This window comes from Myotis nattereri, assembly GCF_964212035.1.
Source record: "Myotis nattereri genome assembly, chromosome: 5".
Taxonomy (NCBI): Eukaryota; Metazoa; Chordata; class Mammalia; order Chiroptera; family Vespertilionidae; genus Myotis; species Myotis nattereri.
The window spans coordinates 54,957,759-54,981,326 of NC_138080.1; the positions used below are offsets into that span (position 1 = coordinate 54,957,759).

Here is a 23,568-nt window from a genome sequence, read left to right on the forward strand (position 1 = left end):
CTGCTGAGCCTTTTGGCTAGGGCTGTAGTAGCTGATTTTCCTGACTCATTAAATAGATGAAGTCATTTGCTTATAGGCAGTGGTATCTGATATTATTCAGTGATGTTTATAGATTGAAATTAATACTTTTGCATACTTGGGCTTACTTATTGACTCCTTTCCAATTTTTACATGCTAAATAGTATTAAAATGTTAATATGTCCTTTTTAAAAAGAAAAATATATTTTCAATATATACATATAATATAAACTAAAATATATTCTCATAGGTTCTTTGTAGGAAAGAAGTATTTAACAATTTTAACCTATAATAATATTATTTTGTGTAGTTTACAGAAAATAAGGACTGTTTGTGGAAAACCTAGTGTAATTATGACTTGTAATTCATACCTAACATGAAAAGTATCTTAAAAACCCTCCACTAACACAAGAAATGTAAAACATGCAAAAGGAGAGTAAGCTTATTCATAGGGACTGGATGATGTTCTAAAAAGTCTTAAATATGTGTAAACAAAAACTGATACCTATTCTTGATTCTGCAATACCAAAAGATTGAGTATACAATGCTATAAAATTTAATAATTTCATAATTATTATTTTTTATATTTTAGAGTCATTTTAATGGATAAAAGAAACACATTTTTTTAAAAGAACAGTATAAGAAAATAGGTTTACATGTATATTACAAGTTTTCTTTTCCATAATAATCATGAGCATTATTCTCAACAAGTGGTATAGTTTAGGAGCTCAAAATATTGATATTAAGTCATTTGCTAAATTCCTTCCTAGAGTCAGAACATATTTTTAGGATGATAGGAAGATAATATTAACCGAGTCTTGATTATCTAGTTGTTTTCTAATATTTTCTGTAAGTCCAGTTTTTAGTCAATTGGTGAGCATGCTCATTTACAAATAGATGGGTGACACCTACTTAACTTAGTAGAAAATCTTTTCTCCACAATACGATAGCTATTTTCCCCCTAATAGTTATAGGACTGTTAGAACTCAGTACAAGTGCTTGTGGTAATGTATATAAAAATGTTGTATGATTTTAGTTGTCATTGTTTCTTTTCTCTTTTGAAAACCATAGTCTAATTATATATTAAATGTATTCCATTCAAAAGGCTAGTTTTAAAATCTTAAATCATTATGCCTTTCTATTTTATGTATATACCCATTCCTTCTGTTTTATATGACAGTTATAGACTTCTTCACTAATAGGGCTTACATTAGAAGATAAGGCTGCATGTAAACAAATTAACTTTTAAAAATAGAGAGCAATTTCATCTGTAATAATGTACCAATTCATAAATCATCACTAGTAATTTTTTCTTGAAGATAAATGACACATCATATAACACATACTATTAGGTAGTCTAGATGTCTTTGTGTTCTGAGAGATAAGACTCTTGTATTATTATACCCTAATAAAATGAGTTAATGTTTTAGTATTATCGATAAAAGAGCACTTGGATATATTTAATAACTGAACTGAGAAACACTTAATTTTAGTTGTCTGTAGCAATATAACACAAATTCTCCTGTAAAACAAATTGCACTTTTGGAATATATTTTAATGTGTATTCAACAAAGGAGAAAATGAGGTGATTGAAGTTCAATTTGTAGCATGTTATTAACCATTTCCGCTTGACTAGATGAGTAAAAGGATAATGGATGAGGGTTTTATTATTACCTTTCTGCTAAAATGAAGTGGTATAAAAGATAAGGTGATGAGATTAATGAATATAAGGAAAAAGAGTGATCAATCAAGCTCTAAGAAGGAGGTGATAATGACAGTACTCATAAGATGGGTTCGAGCACACCATACGAAAAGTAGAGTTTATCATGCAGTTTTCATTAAACTGTGGAAAACTAAAGGTTGTGGCTAGAAGACAGAACTAAAGCTAGTAAGATACATTGAATCAGACATGCATGAATTTGCATTTAGGTTTCTTTGGTGCTCATGGTAGTAGAGATCTATCAGGCAGCTGAATTTCTCACATCCAAAAGCTAGAAAGTGTGTATTTTGGGTCCCTGTGTGATGTCTTTAATCACTAGAATCTGAACATAAGACCTTCTCTTGGATTGCAGTTACAGCTAAGCATGGAGTGTCACTGTGCCAGTCTCCTTAGTTTTGTATTTATTATTGATACTTTAAAAAAAGACTTCAGAAAGACTAAGTAGTTTTGTGGAGGTTGATTTCATAACAGTATTAATTCAGATTATGACCATCCACTCATTCAACAAAATTTGTTGAGTGCCTACTATGGCCAGGAGCTTTATTTTAATTTTTGAGACTGTACCAGTAAAGAAATATGGACAACATACTTCTCTCATTGAGCTTATAGTTTGGTGGGGATAGGCATAGAAATAAATATGTCTGTCAATCACTAATAATCACCAAAGAGAAAAATAAAGTAGCAATGACTGTAGTGAGGTGCTGTTTCAGAAGAAACCTGAATGAATTGAGGGGAAAAGCCACGTGGCTGTCTAGGAAAGAATGTCCCAGATAGAGGGAATGGTGAGTGCAAAGGCCTAGAAGCAAAGATGTAGTTGGAAAGGCAAGGAGACATGGTGTTTCTGGGAAGTTAGCAAAGTGGGATTGAGTTGCAAAAAATTTGGAAAATGAAGAGTTATGAAATAAAGGCCAAAAAAATTGTGTTTGATTATAAGGATAAATTAGTCATTCAGCAAATATGTATTGAGTGCCTGAATCTATTCTTAACTCTGTGGATATCCTACTGAGTACCAAAGTCCTTGCTCCTATGTAGCTTCCATTCCATAGGTATGAGGAAGAAAAATAATAAGTAAATAGATGAACAAGATAATTTCAGGTAAGATAGTACTTTGAGGAAACAAAACTTGTATGATTGGCTTGGAATAGAGGCATATCAAGATTCAGTTTTATTTTTTATATGTTTTTATTGATTTCAGAGAGGAAAGGAGAGGGAGAGAGAGACAGAAACATCAATGATGAGAGAGAATCATTGATTGGCTGCCTCCTGCACACCCGACACTGGGGATTGAACCCACAACCCGGGCACGTGCCCTGACAGGGAATCAAACCGTGATCTCCTGGTTCATAGGTTGATGCTCAACAGCTGAGCCACGCCAGTCAGACAAGATTCAGTTTTAAATAATTAGAGTTACTGTCATTTTCCCCAGTGTTATCTTATTCTTGAATTCAAATCCCAGCAGTGTGGCCATCTGATTGTACGTTGGAAGGATTAATGTCTTGCTCAACTATATTTTGTGTTTGTTTTAAAACTTTGTTCTTTCTTATTTACATTGTTTTCCTTTCCTTTTTACTTTTAAGAAAGTAAGACATTATCTGTCTAAAATATCTAACGTTGCTGGAAGACTTTTTATTACCTAAAAGCAGTCCTCTGCCCCATGCTTTGACCCACTGCTCTAAGGTAACCTAACTGCCTTTTTACAAAGTATGGACTTATGTTGCTATTTTTAAAATTACCAACTTTAAATATTAAAGGCTTCGTTTGTATGGAAATTGAAAATATGTCCTTCTATCATATTCCTCACAAACGATTTCCCCTATCCCTATTCTCTGTATATAACTACATCACAACCTTAAGTCACAAGTCAATGTGTATTTGTAGTGACTATGCAAATAATGGTCATTATTGAACACTATGTAAATAATTGTCATCAAATGATCTATCACTTCTTTATATTTACCTTAAGTTTTCCCAAGTCAGCAAGGGATGTATTAGTTGGAATAGAGGCTAACATAACCAGTGGAAAACCGCTTATGGTTTTTAAGAACGTGGAAGTACAGGAATTGCAGGTGAACCACAACTACTACTGAGATCAATGGTTTATACGTTTCTTCTGCCATCTAAACCTTTTGCAAATGTTTTCACTGTGGGCTCTACACTAAAATCTGCTGGCAAGGGATTGAGGAAATACAGTTTATAAGTTTCCAGTTCCTACTATACAGGATAGAGCTTAGGGGAACAGGGATGGTGCTGAGAATAAACAGCATTTCCTAGCACATTTTGTTGTCTTTCATTTTCTGCTCCAGCATCCCAGATGGTTTGCCTTTTAGGCATGGCTCATCTTTCACTTTAGGATATTTGCTACTTTGGAATCTCTGCCTTAATGTGGATCTTATTTCATTCATTGTACTGGCCACTAGGTAGACTCTGTGACCTTTAGTTCTGAATTTTTTTTTTCCCTTCTCTGGATTCATCTTTAATTTCTGTGTATTCTCTCTCTCTCTCTCTCTCTCTCTCTCTCTCTCTCTCTCTCTCTCTCTCTCTCTCTCTCCCTCTCTCCTCTTCTATTTCTGTGACATTTTTCTCAACATTATCTCTTAGTCTTTTCATGGAAGTTGTTATTTTTTTAACTTAAAAATTTAATTGTAAAGAGTTCTTTTATTTTGCTTTGTTCTTTTTGGGGGTGGAGGGCTAGCATCCAACCTAGGTTAATATATTTGTAAGATCTTCTGTTAGTTTTTTGTGTTGTTTTTTTAAGTTTCATTCTGATCTCTGTATTTTCTTTCTCTCTTCGAGTTCTTTTTTCTTTTCTTTTTCTGTTTTGATTTTTGTCATGTTGGAGCCTTCTCACAAATTGCTTGGCTGTCACATGCAGCCCTTTCAGACCTAATTGGAAGCTCTGTATTTATAGATAGGTATGTTTCTTGGTTTTTTTCTATATTGTTGGCAGCCTGTGAGCCCTCCTGTCTATTCACGGATCCAGTCAAGTATCAGCATCAGAATGCTTTTTTAGGCAGACCATTCGGTTTTTCCAAATAAAAATCCTTCGTGTTTCTTTTTAACCTATCTGAATGTCTATCTGCTGTGCTATACACCTAAAACTAATACAAAATAGTGTTGCATGCAGACTTTAATAGGAAAGTCCCACGGAGGATTCTTCTTTTACCTTCAGAAGGCTGTGTAGGGATAGAGTAGAGGAAGCATAATGAGAATAAGTAGGGAGGAGTGGGAAGTCTGTTGACTTCTTCGTGCTTTGTTTAGGCCATGCACCTTGTCCCTATTTTCCACTGCTCCTGGGGTCCCTAAGTTACCAGCAAATCAGTCTCAGGTTTCCCATTAGGAAGGAGACAGGAGAGAAAAAGAGTGAACTAGCTCTTCAGCTTGATGGAGAGAGTTTTGGAATCCAGCTAGTCTTTAGACATTTTTTTTTCTTTTTTTATTTAACAGTTGTTTTTTTTTCTTTATTGATCAAGGTATTACATATGTGTCCTTATCCTCCATTGCCCCCCCACTCCCACCCCCCAATCATGCCCTCACCGCCCTGGTGTCTGTGTCCATTGGTTAGGCTTATATGCGTGCATACAAGTCCTTTGGTTGATCTCTTCCCCTTACCCCTACTCTACAGTAGAACTTTAGTACTGAGAACCTTAAAGGTCTGCAGAATGAATTAGGTGACTTCTTATCAGTCCTCTTGGTGACTGTTTAGGTTGTGACTGGTTCCTTTTGCTAAAATAATGACCACAGGTATGTATCTGTGTGTCTTCTATAATGCTATTGAGATCTCTTTGCCTCTGTCTTCCTTTCAATAGTCCTTTGCTTATTTGGATGGATGCCTTTTTATGCCTTTCTACTGATTTCTTTGAGGTTAAGTTAATAGATATGAAAACACTTGGCTACAAGTAACTGAAACCCCAAGTAAAAGTATTTTACAAAAATAGGAATTGTATTTCTCACGTAACAGATAGTTATTGATATGGTTCACCTGTTCAGTCATGCTCTCATTTATTTGAATCTTGTTTTGTTTCTATTTTTGAATATGTAAGATTAGTGAAACTCTGGACTCTGTTGCATTTACCAAGGTAATTTTACTCTATAAGTAGCTTTCTAGGCAGCCAGTCTCTCTCTCTAATTGGTTTGCTTCTTTCTTCTAATAGCAAGATAAGCAGTAAGAGAAAAGAGGTCAGAAATTTGAGAGGATAAAATAAAGCTTATTTGAATATGAAAAGAGATGTTTGCTTGTAATGGCTTTTGTTGTCTGCCACCTTAGAATACTATGGTTTACATACTTCTATTCAGATTGAAATACCAGAGATTTAGAGGATGTCCTAGTGTAAAAGAGAAGTCAGATATAGGTATATATTGAACAGTTGGTGGTTTGCATAACATAGGAAATATCTTTATCATTATATTTCTGAATCTTGGTTGTTCAAACCTATGCCATAATGTTTTGATGACATTGTAACTATCTAAAAGGAAGAAGCTACAGGAAAACAGAAACATCAGCTAAAGTGAACCTGTGTTTCCTAGTATTGGTTGTGGAGCTATGTGGTTAGTTTGAATGATGACCTAATCTATGTCAGAGGCAGGTAGGCCATTTATCTAGGACACAGCCCATTTTCACACACACAGTCACTGAGGCTGAATTATTTGCTATCTCAATGGGTATTATAGATTGAACTTGAAACTCTGATAAATGGTCATCAAAGTAATGAATCTTTTGGACTATGAAAAAAGAACATAACTGAAAATATATGAAACCAAAATGTGTTCTCTTAGAAGGAAAAAAATAAAAAGTCAGAGTATGTCATCTGCTGCCTAAGGAACAGCATAAAATAATATTTTGTGCAGTTTTCCAGTATGTAGAACATGAAAAATGCCTTCCGAGGCTCACTTTAGCTGATACATTACATAAAAACATTAAGAGAAAAAATTGGGTATACATCCATTTTCAGTAATACAAATTTTTAAACCTATTTAAAAAGAAGTTTGTCCTTAATAGAATTGAACCTGTATAATTGGACAACATTAAAGAGATCTTGAACTTTCTGAACAAATCTCAATATATATACAGACTACTCTCTATTTAGACACTTTGAATTAGTAACTTCTATAAAAATGATTGTTTCTCTGAGGTTCTGGGGTTGAGATGGGAAGAAGCTAAGAGGTCTTTTGGCCTTGGATGATTAGAATTCGGAGTTTTTATATGATTCGGTTATTCTGGGGGCAGAATAGCACTTTGTGAGCGAACCTAGGAATCTAACCAATATTTATAACATTGTTTCAATGGGACTAATTGCTAGTGTGTGGACTGGGTTTTGAAATATATCACGTTTGTGGGTTGTAGGGATTATCTGCCCTTAGCCTAAATACAAAACTCAACATTTTTTTCTTTTTTCTTATAATGCTGCTTACTGTATTTCTTCATGAGTGAAATGTATACCTACAACTATAGAAGCCCTTAGTAAATGTAATACTAAGTTTAAGAAGCAAAGTCCATATTACTGATAAACATACAAAATACCTGAATTGTGCTTTTGGGTTGGTTTATTTTTCCATTGAGTAGAGCACAGTGAAATCAGTGTTTATGTGTGTTGATCTTGGTTATTCCTTAGAAACTTTTGAATTCACAATTAGCCTGAGCATACCGCACCCTGCCCAGTCCTCCCTTCATGTTTATTGAGGTAAAATTGTGTTGAAATAAACAGTGGAAGATGCCTGTGGTTTAATTGCTGTGAGGAAAAGTATGGATTATAATCGTTTGCTTTGGGGTAAAGTGGTGTTGGGAAGGAAAGTAGTATGGATTGCTAGTGATCCAACTGTAAGGTAAAATCAATCTATGCTACTATTATCCTGCTCCAGTTACCCCATTTTATGACTAAGTATATGAAGTGCTTATAGGTAACTGCTCTGCTCTGTCCTGGGGTAATAAATACCACTGTATACTTGTCTTAACAAAGCTTGAAACAACCCTGAAAAGGAATAATCTGATCCACAAGTAAATTAGCTGTCTGCTAGAACAAACTTGACTTCTCTCTGATGGAAGACAAAAAAACCTAAGGAAAATAATTGTGAGTCCTTATGGATATGAATATTATTATTCAATATACAAAAAGTTACTTGAAATGCCAGCAAGCAGATAAATGTGATTCTAGGAGAAAATCACTCAATAGCAAGAGTCACAGAAGTGATAGAGGTTATGGAATTTAAAAATATATTTTTAATATATATTGTATTTTATATTTATAATCTCTCCATTCTAGAGGATGGACCTTAATTTCACTTTACCCACTCCCCTCTAGGGCAGTGGTTCTCAACCTTCCTAATGCCGCGACCCTTTAATATAGTTCCTCATGTTGTGGTGACCCCCAAGTTCATTGTTAAAAATTGAACATAATTAAAGCATAGTGATTAATCACAAAAACGATATGTAATTATATATGTGTTTTCCGATGGTCTTAGGCGACCCCTGTGAAAGGGTTGTTCGACCCCCAAAGGGGTCGCGACCCACAGGTTGAGAACCGCTGCTCTGGGGGGAAGTTGTCGCTAGAGTAGTGACAACTTCCAAAGAATAGAGTAAGGGAAGCAAATAATAGTAACTTTATTTATTACTAGAGGCCTGGTGCACGAATTCGTGCACAGGTGGGGTCCCTTGGCCTGGCCAGTGATTGGGGCTGTTTGGGACTGCAGGAGGTTGGCCGGCGGGGGGAGGGGGCACAGAATGTTGGTTGTGGGAGCACACTGACCACCAGGGGACAGCTCCTGCATTGAGCATCTGTCCCCTGGTGGTCAATGCATGTCATAGCAACTGGCCATTTGGTCACTTAGGCTTTTATATATATAGATTATTACTTTTTATTCCTCACCTGAGGATATTTTTTTCTTTGATTTTTATAGAGAGTGGAAGAGAGAGGGAAAGACAGAAATATCTATGTGAGAGAAACACATAGATTGGTTGCCTCCTGCATAAGCTCCTACCAAGGCCCTGGCCGAGGAGGAGCCTGCAACCAAGATATGTGCCCTTGACTGGAATTGTACCTCAGACCATTTGATCTACAGGCCGACACTCTATCAAGTGAACCAAACTGGCTAGGGCAATAGTAAATTTGCAGATGTTACTTTAACCATGTGATGAATGTTACCATTACTAGTGATATTTGGTGGGTATCATATAACTACTTCATACGAAATGAGTATAGAGGCACTTCACTCTGTTGTTTTCCTAATGAAAACCTATAACCCCATTCTAATCCTCAGAAAAATAGACAAACCCAGATTAGGAACAGTCTATAGACTTTCCCAGCCAGTATTCTTCAAGATTATTAAAGTTATGAAAAGCGAGGCAATACTGAGAAACTGTCACACACAGAGAAGACTGAGGAGACTTGAAAAGTAAATTCTTTCTGGTATTTCTTAATGGATCCTAGAATAGAAGGAGGACATTAATTGAGAGATTTGTAAAATCCAAATAAAATCTAGAGTTTAGTTAATGGTAAAAATAAGTAAAAGAAGAAAATAAAAGATTAATATGGAAAAATACTATTATAAATATACTCAAAATTTAATGCAAAACATGAAAATATAGGGAACCTCAATACAAAAATGGAAACTATAGCCCTGGCCGCTGTTTCTCAGTGGTTAGAGTGTCAGCCTGTGTACCGAATGTTCGAAGGTTTGATTTCTGGTCAAGGTCATGTACCTGGGTTGCAGGTTCAATTCCCATCTGCTACCCAGATCCTCTTCTCTCATACTTAACTGATATATTAACAATCTAGTGTGTATCCATTCATATTTCTCTCCATTTTCATAGACACTTATGTGTTGTTTCGGCTTTTTTCATTGATTTAGAAAAATGAAACCCTGCAGTACACATTTCTTGGTGTGTTGCTTTTCTCACTCTTCTATATATTGATGGTGGATATCACCCAAGGCAGCTGAAGTAGCTTTTTTCATCCTTTTCAGTGAATGAAGAAGACATATCACACTTTTTCAACCATTTTTCTAATAACATGCATTGGATTTTACAGTCTTATTTTCCATTTTTGTTTTGTCAGTATGAAAAATATGGCTATTTTAATTTTTGATAAATAATATAAGATTACTTTCCAAAGGGGTTTTAGATTTCATGTTTTCATTAGCAGTATATACATTTCTTGGTAAATACTATTTTTATACATCATTGCTAGGTTTTATTAGTTTATGGCTTATTTAGAAGTTCTTTATTTTTATTTAGTGATGGCATTGCCCATCAAGTTTCCTTTTTTAGACTCTTATTTAAGTTTTTGGTATTAAAGTGGGGCTGACTATAACTGAATTATGGAGCTTCAAATTTTTTTGCCTTTGTCCTATAGTAATTTTTGTAATTTAAGGTTAGGTAAAGATTAGCTGTGAACCTGTTCTGAGAGAAATTACCTTGCTATAATGATAGTAGCCAGCAAATATGTTATAAATTAAGATTCTCAAATCACATGACTTATTAAATCAGTTTAAAGCACACAATGAAAAGAAAGGGAAGTGAGATGAACTAAGTTAATATACTTAGGATAGAATGCAAGCAGACTGGAAGAACTTAAATCCTGTTTATACAACGTTGACATGTCCTTTCTCTGCCTCATCAACCTATTGATAGTATTATGAATACCCGTGTTTTGGTTTGAACTAGGGAATGCACACATGGAAAATGCCGCGGGCCAATGAAAACTACTTGCTCTATTGAAGAGTTGCAGCAGCAAGTGTCCCTGACCACAGATGAATAGTTAGTTACTGCAAGCTAACAGTTTGTTTTGCCAAAAGTTCACCGATGAAGATATGAGACTCCCGGGCCAGAGACAAAGATCTTTCTTATAGCACAATTATGAGGTGACTAAGAGGGGTGCTATGGACAGAATTATGTCCCTCCCCCCCTTCATATGTTGAAACTCTAACCCCCATTGTGACTATATATGGAGATAGGGTCTTTAGGAGATAATTAAGGTTTTATGAGGTCATGAGCTTGGCACCCGAATCCAATCAGACTGTTCTTGTAAAAAGAGGAAGAAAGATCTCCCCCTCTCTCCACTAGAGGATACTGTGAGAAGGCAGAGATCTACGAGCCAGGAAGAGGGTTCTCTCAGGAACCAGATCTGCTAGCACCTTGGCCTTGGACTTCTCAGTTTCCAGGACTGTGAGAAATATATTTCTGTAGTTCAAGCCATACAGTCTGTGCTATTTTGTATGCAATCTGAGCAGATTGAGATAAGAGACCCAGATAGATACTGTGTACCCCAGTGAGTTTACATCCTAGTTGAGCAATGTCAATCTTCAAGAACCCTAAATGTGTACACTGGGCAGTAAAATCTGGCCTTAGCTCCGGAAAGTGTCATTATCTTTATTATACTGGGCAATAAACAAACCTGCCCTTGGCATTAAGGGAGACATTATCTGTCTCTTCCAAGGCTGTTCACTATACAAACTTGCATTTTGTTTTTTACTTCTGTACTCTGCTATGTTTGAAGAACAAAAGCACATTTCTTGAAGAAACACTCTTTATTTAGCTTAAATAGCTTACTCACCTTCTTTGTTCTGCTTCTTCATGACCATATTTGGCTTTTGACTCATTATGATACATATTAAATGTTCAATAAATGATTGCTTTTATGCTACATCATTTATAATGTAAATTATTTCACCAGAGAAAATTCCAATCATATTATATCTGCTACAAAGAGGTAAGTAGTTTAGCTACAGGCTGATACTACTCTAACTTGAAGCTTTGGTTCATATATCTAGGCAGGATTTTTGATAACAATCTGAGGCTGAGATTGAATTCATAAGGTAAGAATTTGCATTGAGAAGAAAGATAGTGCTCATTTTTGTTTTAACAGTATATATTATAAAGCAATCTAATATATTTAAAATTAGACAGTTTTTATTAGTGCTGACTTAAATCCAACTCTTTGTTAAGGAGTAGAAAGCTCAACTTCAGAGAGTCAGCTTGTGAAATAATAGGCAAAAATACTTCATAACTTGGTTTCAATGACAATAGCATGTTACTGATATACGTTTTTGAAAAGTGATTAGGAATCTTTCCAAGCAAAATAGAAAAATTATTGCCCAGCCAGTGTAGCTCAGTGTTTGAGTGTTGACTTATGAACCAGGAGGTTACAGTTCAGTTCCCAGTCAGGGCACATGCCTGGGTTGCAGGCTCAATCCCCAGTAGGGGGCATGCAGGGAGGCAGCCAATCAGTGATTCTCTCTCATCATTGATGTTTCTATCTCTCCCTCTTCCTTCCTCTCTGAAATCAATAAAAATATATTTAAAAAAATAAATTATCATTTATATTACTGTTTTCCCCATATCATACCTGTAAGGAAAACTTAAATATAGATATAAATACAAAGTTAGGCATAAGTGTTAAACCATTTTGGGGGGGGGAAATTAGCTAATGTAAGGAAATGTTTTAGCCTTTCTCTTATTTTAAGAATATAGATTAATACATAAATTTATGCATGTTTATGCTTAACTTACCATATTAATAAAATGAAAGAGTATTGGTGTAATTATCTTATCAAGGCATTTTTTTTTAATTAGACAAAACTCTTTACTGGATAAAGGTAATAAAAACTTGCTAAGGCACCAGACTATATCTTTTAGTAACACTTTTATTACCTCAAAACATTGAGGTTTTTTTCTGCAGATAAAAGGTAATTCCTTTATCACTTATGCTAAAATCAGATGGGTGTTCATACTTTATGATAAAGTTGACTTGGTTACTTTGTTTCATTATGTTTATATAATAAAAGGTACCTCCAAACCCATATATTTCTATTTTAATTTAGATAGTTATCTAAGTTCAATCTACTCTTTTTCTGAAAATTTAATACCTAGCTTTTTACTTCATGTACTACTATGAAAAATAAAGTAAGATGCAGTCATGGTCCTTAATATTGTTCTTGAATATTCTTTTGTGGTTTATTTTTGATTCTTCTTTTAAAAAAAGTATTCAGACTGCAGATATAGTTTCTTAAAAATAAACGAAATTAAAAATTAGTAGGATGATTGATAAATACCTTCTTTGTTCTGCTTCTTCATGACCATATTTGGCTTTTGACTCATTATGATACATATTAAATGTTCAATAAATGATTGCTTTTATGCTACATCATTTATAATGTAAATTATTTTTTAGCGGAAGAATATTGAAAATAAAACAGAACTAACTAAAGATTGTGAATTATTTACAGGCCAAAGGCTTAAAGGTGCATCACTCCAGCACAAATATTAAATTATGAAATGGGAATTTCAGTTTGCCATAAATCTGTCTGCCATAGCAGCTTAAAATAAAATAGTCTTGCCCATCGAGAGCAACATCAATTTGCCAGTCAGTGCTTCATGTATCAAAGAACGTTCTGTGAAAATATCAATATCATTGGTTAATATAAATGAAATTAATTTTTAAAGCTGGGCTAAAGGTTGACATCTGAAAAATTGCATTACTTTGCAGAAGAGAAATTTCTGTCTTGTAGTGAAATTTCAGGTCATGAGGGCAAGTAATTTTCACAATCTTCAATGGGAGCCAGTGAAATATGAACTTCATTGTCACCTAGCCCCAAAGCGATAAGATAAAATGAGCTGATACATCATTTGCTGTGGTTTTATCATCTCCCTCAGTAATTGGAAGAGAAAACATAAGAGTGTATGTGTTTGTATGCTCCCCACTTGTCCCTCCCAGCTGCCCCATCATCCACACCCAGGCTAAAACCATTTTAGCCCAATCAATACAGAGGTCACATAGCATTTTATTTCTATATTTTTTATTTTTCATAGTGACGAAACTGCCAAGTAAAACATTAGAGTAATGAATATGTTTAATTGAATTTGTCACCAATGAAAATACTAAGGAGAATACTGTACTGCATCATAGTACTAGTAAGCAGAAGGAGGAAATTTACTATAGAGATGAAAAAAAATTACTCATAATTTAAAAGTTAATTTTCTGTTGTATTTGTAACTTCCATATTTTTGTTAGCATCATTCTGAGTTTTTTTTCCAAAGTATGCTGATAATATACTTAATAACAAAATTACCATGTTGCAGTTTACATCACAGTAAACTGTGTCATACATCACAGTAAACTAAATGTCATTTTTATATTTAAAAAGGACCTTTAAGTTTTATTCTTATATCTGAAAACTTAAAACTAAAAGTCAAATGGTTAGTGATGAAGTAAATTCTAAACCAAGTAGAATTCAATGTTTCTAGAAAAAATTGAGTGCTTTGCTTTGACACCAAGTTTCAGAGGAAATTGTATGCAATAAAAATCTAAAAGCTATGTTAATAATAGAGTAGTGTAACTTTCAAGTACTTGCATAAAATTACTTTGGTAAAATTATTATAAATAAAAACATTTACACATATATTTAGTGGTGAGTTGATATTGAATGTTTTCAACATGGGTTTTTATTTTAAATACTATTTTATTAACTTATAATTCTTGTGACTGATTTATAATTGTATTCTATAAAATGGAATATGACGGAATATGAATATTTTCTAGACTTTCCTAGTAGTGGTATTATTACTTAATTGATGGCATAATTAGTTTGTATTTTGTATACTGAGTTTAAAACATTTTTCTTGATGTTAGATATATCCTTATTCTGGAAATGGTTTTGTTGTGAAAATTAAGTACTTAAATTTTGTTGGTGTATATTATCTGTTTTTCTATTATCAGATTGTTCAAAAGTCAATACGGAATTATCAGAAAGTAAAACCTCTCCAAATATTGGCTAATATTTGGGACTAGGATATGTAATGTAACTTTTACCATTAAGGATAATATTATAAAAATATAACACTCCCAAAATATTTTTGAGGTAAAATATGTTATCACTTTTTAATATAATTGCCTTACAAAAGGAACTTTAACACATTTAAAATTGATTGGTGGTAGGTTTTTTTTTTTGTTTGTTTGTTTTGTTTTTTTTTTTTAACAAAACCTTTTTCTTTCCTTTTGTGAAACAAATACTGCTTTATTTTCAGAGACTAATTTAACTCTACTTTTAAAAATGCCTGATATTCATGCAGTTGGGCAATAAAGGCATGTTTCTATTTTTCTTCTTTCATAAGGAAGAGAAAATCAATGAAGGTTTTTATTTGGATACATTCATAAGCTTTGCAAACTGAATGGTTAATGGGAAAGTAAAAAAAAAAAAGCTTTACTTTCAAGCCAGTAAATGCAACAGGGTGAAGAAGTTTTCATATGTATTCATAGTATCCTATTTGAAGGGTAGAAGGAGGAAATGTGTGTATTAGTGGGGGAGAATAGCATATTTTTTCAAATATAAATTTTAAAGAAGATATGGTAGCTTTTTTCAATGTAAAGAAATAGTATATATGTGTGTTTGTATTTAAAATTAAATACTGTTCTTTCCTCTCTAATTCCCTCACCTCAACATTTAACTAATAAACTATCTTGTTGAAACAAATTATTAAAAAGTGAAAATTGAATTTTCTGCTAATAATACTACTCCCAATATTAAAACAAAGTGGTAAACATTTAAAGACAGTGCTGTGAGCTTAAGCTTTCAAGCTATTCTGGACTTGGGGTCATAACTGCAGAGCAATGGTAATGATACGGTTTCCATAGCAACTGATTCATTGGAGGGCTAGACCTCTGTCTAGGGTGCTGTCAGTGGATGTGGAGTTCCAGTGAACAGAAAGTCCCAAAGAAGGGTCTGCTTCTACCTAATCCAGTTTTAATTGAACCCTAGAGACTTTGAAGTGAAGCCTCAGACCAGGAATATACTATTCTGATAAGAAATAAACCTCTTCCTTAGCTAGGCCTCAGCTGCTTTTCAGTACTGGCACCTTTTCCTAATGAATTCTTTAAAGAAATGTTATTGTATCCATTTCAGCTAGTAATTCTGTTAGTTAAGAGAGTCTTTGTTTCTATTTAAAACGCTAGCTATCTTTATTATAAGTATAGATTTTAATTTTTTTGAAGACAGGATAGTTTTTGTGTGTATGTAAATTTTCAATTTTTGATACCTTTGGCAAGTTTAAATAATTTTCTTTCTCTCCTCCTATTTCTCTTCCTCAGAGTTTTAAAAAATTAACAGACCTGCTTATATTTAACTTTGGAAGCACACTGTCATATATTCAATATGACACCATTTGTCAGATTTGAAAACAGTACAAAAAATGCTGGATGTTATTTACAAATATACATGTACTAATAGTATAAAAACTTACATGGGAACAATAAGCCTCAAACCCAGGGTAGTGATTGGCTCTGACAAAATAGGAAAATGGGATCAGGAAGGGTTATACATGAGAATTTCAATACTATCTGAAATGCTTTATTAGTTTCTTAAATGTATGCAATAATGTGGCAAAATGTTAGGATTTTATAAGGTTGAGTAGTGGGTACCTGGGGCTTATATCATTTTCTGTAATTTTGAATAGGTTTGACATTTGGTAATAAAAACATTTTTTTAGGAGCATGCCACTTGCTGTATTTTAAGTAGATTTTAAAAAAAAAAACTATACTGCTTAATGGAATGGGATATAAATTGAATTTTTTGATTAATTGGAAAATGATTTTAATACATTGAAAACTGATATAATAATGTTTCAGTATACTTATTTTAGTTAAAAATTGGAGTATCCTGAAATATAATTAAATCTTTAGTTGGATGACCATGCTCTTGCAATGACTGACATCACCCTCATGAGCAACAGGTCTTATTATATAGCTCTATAGGTATAAAAGATGGACTTTTCAGACCAGTGTGTGATATTAACATATCACACAGCTGAAAGACTCCCCTGTTTTCTTTTGATTTTCCTCTTTCACCTGTAACCCAAGTGCAGGAAGAACAAATGTAGTTTATTATAATTTCTGATGAGTTGAGTTCTAGTTTAACAGACATTTAAAACCCTTTTTTAGAAATGTGACAATGTGCTATTTATGTAAATTCTGGACTTTGGGATTTGAAAACCTGGAAGTATTCCAGACTCTTCCACTAACTTCCCAAGTGACTTTGTTTTAAGTATTGAACTTGCCTGGGTTTAGTTTCCTTACTAGTAATTGTTGGATAGATGGGAGTATGTGTTACAGAACATATATTGGATTTTCTCCAATTTGATAAGTCTAGGGTGACAAACTCAAATGCCAGTGGAAACTAGAGAGATGATAGTAAATGAATGAAAGAGTGGAAACTGCAAAAATGGAGAGTGCATGCCAGTTTCACCATGTGGCATATAATTCTAGATCTGACAGATAACTTCACTTTTTCCTGAAAAACAAAAAAAAAATCTGAATTTCTATATCCATTTTCTCATGGACTTTCAACTGCTTGAAATTTTGTTAAATATCATACGGCTCAAACAAAAGGAATATGGGCCATATACGGAAGTTAGGCTACCATTAATTCATTGATTTAATTATTCACAAACATCTATCGTGTCAGATAATGTTATAGGTAATGGAAATAGAGTGTATTCAGTCTTTGCTCTGGTAGAACTTAGACTGTAGGAAAAATTCTTACTATTCATTACTTTTCTTCTCTTTGCTTATTCCATCTTTGTCCCTACAATACAGTGTCATAATCGAATTTTGTTTTATTTGTACTTTTTTATAGTTTTTACTTTTGAGAGATATAGCTTAAATGTTTAATTTGCTTTTATGGGTTTTCACCAGGTTTTGATAGCAAACACATCTCATTTTCTTTATTAATATTATATGAAGTACTGTTGTAGAGAAATTCCACATCTGGTTTTTCTTCAACACCTTCATAGTTAAGCTTTTGAAATGAACTTTAAAAAAAAACAAAACAAAAAAAACCACCAGAAAACGTGAATAACAAAGCGACAAAGTGGCTTAGGACTAAAGACAGGATTACTTTTAGTTGGCAAAGCATTCTAAGCTACTGCATCTGTCACATGGGATGACAAGAATTGTAACAAGTTACTCTGACAACCATCTACTCCATAGAGAGATTATGCTGAGTTCATTTGCAGGTTTGTGTTTAGCCTGGCTGACAAAATGATACTTAACCTCTTATACAGTCACTCTTTGTGCTTTCTGAATGAGTGACTGTTGCCTTAACAGTGACCTTAAAAGTGTGATTTTTAAAAAAGTTATGCACTTCAATATATTTTTAAAAATATGTAAAAAGTAATTCTGGGTCCATTAAAATCACATTATATGTAACTGAATTGTATATGTGATCTTTTCAGGTGTTCCTTCTTTTTAAAGTTTTACCTAAAATTTTCCATGATATGACTCAAAAATCAGTCACTAAATAATGCAGTATACATTTCCTGAAAAGAAATAAATGATACCACTGCTTTAGGAAGCCCCCAAATGTATTTATAAGTAGCTGTTTTATAATTTTACTCTGCTTCCTTTCCATAAGTTGCAATCTATATTTTTAGTCTCCTTCCAAATTATTTTAATAACTGTTCATTCAATTCTTAGAAATTGTACTGTTTTTTACTTACTTGGGATTATTTTTTCCTCACTAGATCCTGGCATATACAGAAGGGCTTCATGGAAAATGGCTGTTCACAGAGATACGATCAATCTTTTCTCGCCGTTATCTTTTGCAAAATACAGCCCTGGAGATCTTTATGGCAAACAGAGGTAATATGTTTCAGAAGTCTATTGTTACAAAGCTAACCTCCATCTCTTTGCATTTCGTTTTTTAATAGTATATCATGTTGTTTCCATTTTGATAGTGTTTTGTAGTCCAGCCTCTGCCCTGCTGAACTCTTTTTTGACCCACTTGCATCTTCATGGCTTTTACCCCCTTGGTCATTCTAAGAATTTTTTTGTAGTAGTTTTATTTTTCCGGCCATATAACAAATTAGTTCAAAGCTTTATCAATATGGGAAATTACTAAGCATTTAATCACTTCTGGAATTTGATGTCCTCAATATTGCTCTGATAGTGGAGCTCCTTCTGGAAGGTGGCTTCATTTGGAGAGGGGAAAAGGGTAATCAAATGATTCATTCATTTATTTAAACTTTGGTCTAATCTATTGCCATTTATAAAGTGACCATCAGAATATGGTACTGAACTGCTCTGGTTGCTTTGTATTTCATCATTCTTGAAAGAACTAAAATTTAATTTTTGGGTTTAGAATGGAACTTGGTGAAATTCATTAGGACAAGAGAGGCAAGGTCAACTTGACAAAGGTATTGTTCAGTGTGAGTGGAGGCATTTAAGAGAGAATATGTAAAACTTTAGTGCCTTCTTGCACATACTCTCTGTACATAAGTAGATTGAAGTTTTCTTGTTTTCACTTTCTATAATCTATAAGTTGTCAGTTTCAAAATCTACACATAATAATATAGTCCACGCACACTTTTTCTTTTTTCCTATATGAAATCATGTGTCTTTAGAGAATACAGGTTTCTTTAGGTAAAGATATCTTTCCCTTTCCTGTTTGGTCTCTTCCCCTGCACATACATCTTTTTCCTAGTGTAAACATTATTCTTCCAGGCAAATAATCAAGTGAATGTTTCACATTTTAGTTCAGTCTGCATTCTTGCTGCCCCAAAGGGCTTTCAACCTTGTAGTATTTATTGCTTGTTCATTCTCATTCATTTTTCTTCTTTGAAATTTCTTATGCATCCTTGCTTTGTATGTGTGTTTTTCTATTGCCTTTCCCGCTTGATCTTGGTCATCTGCCATAGTCCCTGATAGTTTTCCTTTTGTTTTGTATTTTTCTCCAGTATTGAGCAGAATAATGGATACACAAGGAAGCATTATTAACAAAGCATGTTGGGTATATATTTGACAGTTCTAAATGTTTTAGGTGTTTAGTGAATGATCATGTACTTTTTTACCTGAAACATGTTGGTAATTCCAGTGTTTGAAAGCTACACCAAATTGAAAAAAGTTTTTGGCCATAAGTATTTTTTAGGCTAGGTGATCACTCACAGCTAATACCTGCTTCTCTTACTGAAATTAATATAATTGAAATTTTAAGACTGACCAAAATAATATTTTCTAAATTCTTCCTCATGATTTTATGACTGTTATTTTCATATTTTAAAAATACAAATTTACCAATGTCTAATAAATTAACATTTATACACCAAGTATGTTTACATATATTAATGTACATGTTTTGATACTCTCAAAATATGTACTTACTAAAATAGAAATGATCAGAAAGCATTTAAATTTGATTATTAACCATAGAGGAAAAATTTTCCTTCAGGTCACACATTATTCTGGATTATATGAACATATAAAATGCAAACATATAAACATTATAAAAAGAATATTTTTAAAACTGATCATCCTTGGAAATAAAGTTTGTAGTCTTTTTGGTGATAGATTGTTACCATAGTTAAAATTTTAAACAGTTTTTTACAGAAATTCATAGATATGTAGTTAACTTGCCAAAATTCAGTTTTGTAAATTAAACTAGTAGCTAGGTAATCTCACCTTCATGTCACAGTAATGCAACAACAGTTGTTACAATCTGACAGCATTTAGGAAGGAGCTGTCTAAGGTATGAGTTTATAAGCGAAATGAATATTACCTCTGATATATTAATATTAAAACTTGAATGCACTATGATAAAAGTAATATGCCAAGAATTGTATTTAATAAATATCTGGATTAAGAGTAAATTTTTTATCAGATCAAAAAGTCTATAGACTAGAAAGGAAATCATTCTGTGTTCTAATTTTTGAAAATTATTTTCCATAGTTGCTGTAATGTTCAACTTCCCAGACCCTGCAACAGTCAAGAAAGTGGTTAACTACTTACCTCGTGTTGGTGTTGGAACATGTTTTGGATTGCCTCAAACCAGGTACTCTTTTATATGAGAAAAATGTGGAAAATAATCTATATTAATATGTGTCCTTGTTTTGAAATGCATAAGCTTGTGTTTTATGTTTCATAGTGAATGATGATTATTAGTCTATTGTTTTATTTTGAGCCAACTGAACTTCTGTCTGAAGAAACTAGAAAAAGAGGAGCAAATGTAAACCAAAGTGAGCTGGAAAAAAAAAAAAAGCATGAAGGCAGGACATCAATGAAACGTAAAAATAATAAAGAAAAATTGATGTAATGAAAAGTTGTTTTTCTGTAAAGATTAAACAAAAATATAAAACTTATAAACAAAGAGAAAGAAAATACTAATTACCAATATCAAGAATGAGAGACTATCACTATTATCTTCTCTGATAGTAGGTACTGATTCATCATCAATACAATTTTGTTAACAAATTGAAAAGTGTGAAGAGAACCAGTGGGATTTTTCCGTTGATTGCTTTAAACATATTAGCTGTAGAAATTTAGTTTACTTTTAGCATACCTAATTTTGTATTGATTTGAGTTGTTTTTTATTAGTGTTTATTTCAATTTTTTACAGTAATATCTTGTTACAAATGCACTTGAAATAGAATGAATAAACAACAGTCAGGATGTTAGTCATTCTGAGGCTGGATGATTGCCCAAGATGAAGCTCCTCTTGGCAGTGTTCTCCACAGGCTGCTTGACTGTCTGCATGACTGGGAACTTACTTTACTCAGAGCAAGTTATCTGAGAAAATGCAAGGCAGATGCCCCAGTTTCTTCTCTATGACCTACCCTTGATAGTATTGTGCCTTCATTTTTGCTGCATTCTATTTGTTACAAGTGAGTCATTAAATGTAGCTCATGTGCCCTGGCCAGTGTGACTCAGTGGTTAGAGTGCAGGCCATGTACCAATGGGTCTTGGGTTTGACTCCCAGTCAAGGGCACCTGCCTGGGTTGCAGGTTTCATAGTAGAGGCACATATGGGAGGCAACCAATCAATGTGTGTCTCTCTTTCTCTTTCTCTTCTCCTTCCTCTTTTCTCATCCCCTCCCTCTTCCTTCCCTTTCACTCTTTAAACTCAGTGGACAAAATATCCTCAGGTGAGGATTAACAACAACAATAAAAAATACAGCCTAGACTCTAGGGAAGAGGAATCAAACTTCACCTTTTAAAGAGGAAGTATCAAAGAATTTGTGGACATGCTTTAAAACTACTAATGATCTCTGCTTTTAAGTAATCAGGGCACAAAGAGGCCCCTCTGGGTTATAAGGAATAGTTGCTTTACAATGCAAATCAGTGTTTTGATTAGTTAATTTTTTAATATGTAACTAGATGCCCGATGCATGAAATTCATGCACGAGTAGGCCTTCCTTCCCCCAGCTGCTGGTACTGGCTTCCCTCCGGCACCCAGGAGCCGGGCTTCCCACCAGCACCCGGGACCTGGGCTTCCCTTGCAGAGGGAGGCGCCACCCACCCACTGTAGCCTGCTGGTAGGTGGCCTGGGCCTCCCTCTTTGGGGCAATCGTGGAGCCCCCAATTGATCGCCCCACCAGCCAGTGGCCTGAGCCTCCCTCCATGGGGCGATCATGGGGCGATGGCTGGTCCCCCAACCAATCCCATCACACCTGCCTTGGCTTGCCTGGTGCCAGTGGGTGTCATAGCATGGTCAGGGATGGTCGTCCAGATGGTCGTTCCGCTATTTGGCCATTAGGTCGATTTGCATATTATGCTTTTATTATGTAGGTTGGGGAATTTAAGGGTTCAGAAGGAAGCAGCTCAGAATTGTATAGATTTCCTTATCTTAATAATAAAAGATTTATTTTTTTCTATTGTAAAAAGGTTTTATTTATCACCTAATAATGTGTTACCATACTTGGGAATTTTAGTAATGTTTTCCTATAGTTAAAGCTAAAAGTCTTAACTCAATAAATCCGTCACTTAAATAGATTTTCAGCACTTACAATGGTATATTTTATATTCATACAATGGAATACTGTTTAGCAATCAAAATAGATGAACAACTAATACATGCCAGCACATTGATGAACCTCAAAAACATTTGTGGTTAGTGAAAGAAGCCTGATGCAAAAGACTACATGATTCTAATTCTTTTGACCTGAAATGTCCAGAAAAGGCAAGTTTATAGAGACAAAAAGCAAATTGATAGTTGCCTGGACCTGGGGATAGGAATGGTGATTAACTATAAATAGGCCCAAGGCAAGTTTTTGTGGTGATGAAAATGTTCTCAAGTGCACTGTGGTGACAACTGCACAATTCTAGAAATGTAATTTTAACAAATCATTGAATAGTATACTTAATAATAGGTAAATTTTATGGTATGTAAATTACACCTTTGTAAATAAAGCTATTTAATAAGTAGCTATCTTGTCCTGATTTATAGAAGAACTGTGACAACATACTTACCTGAAATTCTATGCCCTGACTAGAATAATTAATCCTGCTACTGATTTCCCAGTGCTTCTTATTATTGGTTGGTTGTATCCATCGTTATTTACATTGCATCAAGAAAACAGAAAACATCTTCTATTAAGATGTATAAAAAAAATAAGTTTTTTTTAACCTCTAGCCTAACCTTGAATAGACCACTAAAGAGTTTACTATCCTCTTTTCCCTGTTACAAAGGGTATGCAAACATAATATTTAGCTGTATGAGGACAAATGTGTTATCTTTATGTAATGACTATTAAGATTGATAAAAATATTAATACAATTTTATATGTATTTTTAAGATAGGATGATAGGATAATTCCTTTTATATCAGTAAAGCAGTGAATTATTAATTTTACTATTATTAATCAACCTATGGAGCCTAGATATTATAATGGCATTGTAATAAAAGCTTACCTTAATGAATAGAACTTGTATAATAGACCTGTGGCTAATCCACATCATTTGTTTAACCATTAATTGTAGATGGAAACATCTCTAGTACTCATTAGTATGACATAAATAGAACTTTTCAGAATATACTGGTATCATTTTGAATAAGTAAAGATATTCATGATTTATTATT

General features: G+C 33.7%; 1 protein-coding gene across 5 annotated transcripts in view; it reads left to right on the forward strand.

Annotated features, from left to right (window-relative positions):
- Positions 1-23,568, forward strand: part of LRBA (LPS responsive beige-like anchor protein) — a gene marked incomplete at its 5' end in the record, with an annotated part of 554,145 nt that overhangs the window by 366,621 nt on the left and 163,956 nt on the right. For all 5 annotated transcript variants that reach the window (XM_081090942.1, XM_081090941.1, XM_081090943.1 and 2 more), the window contains 2 exons: positions 18,243-18,360; positions 20,443-20,545. In XM_081090942.1, the coding sequence (XP_080947068.1) occupies positions 18,243-18,360; positions 20,443-20,545 (221 nt within the window). The remainder of the gene's footprint in view (positions 1-18,242; positions 18,361-20,442; positions 20,546-23,568) is intronic.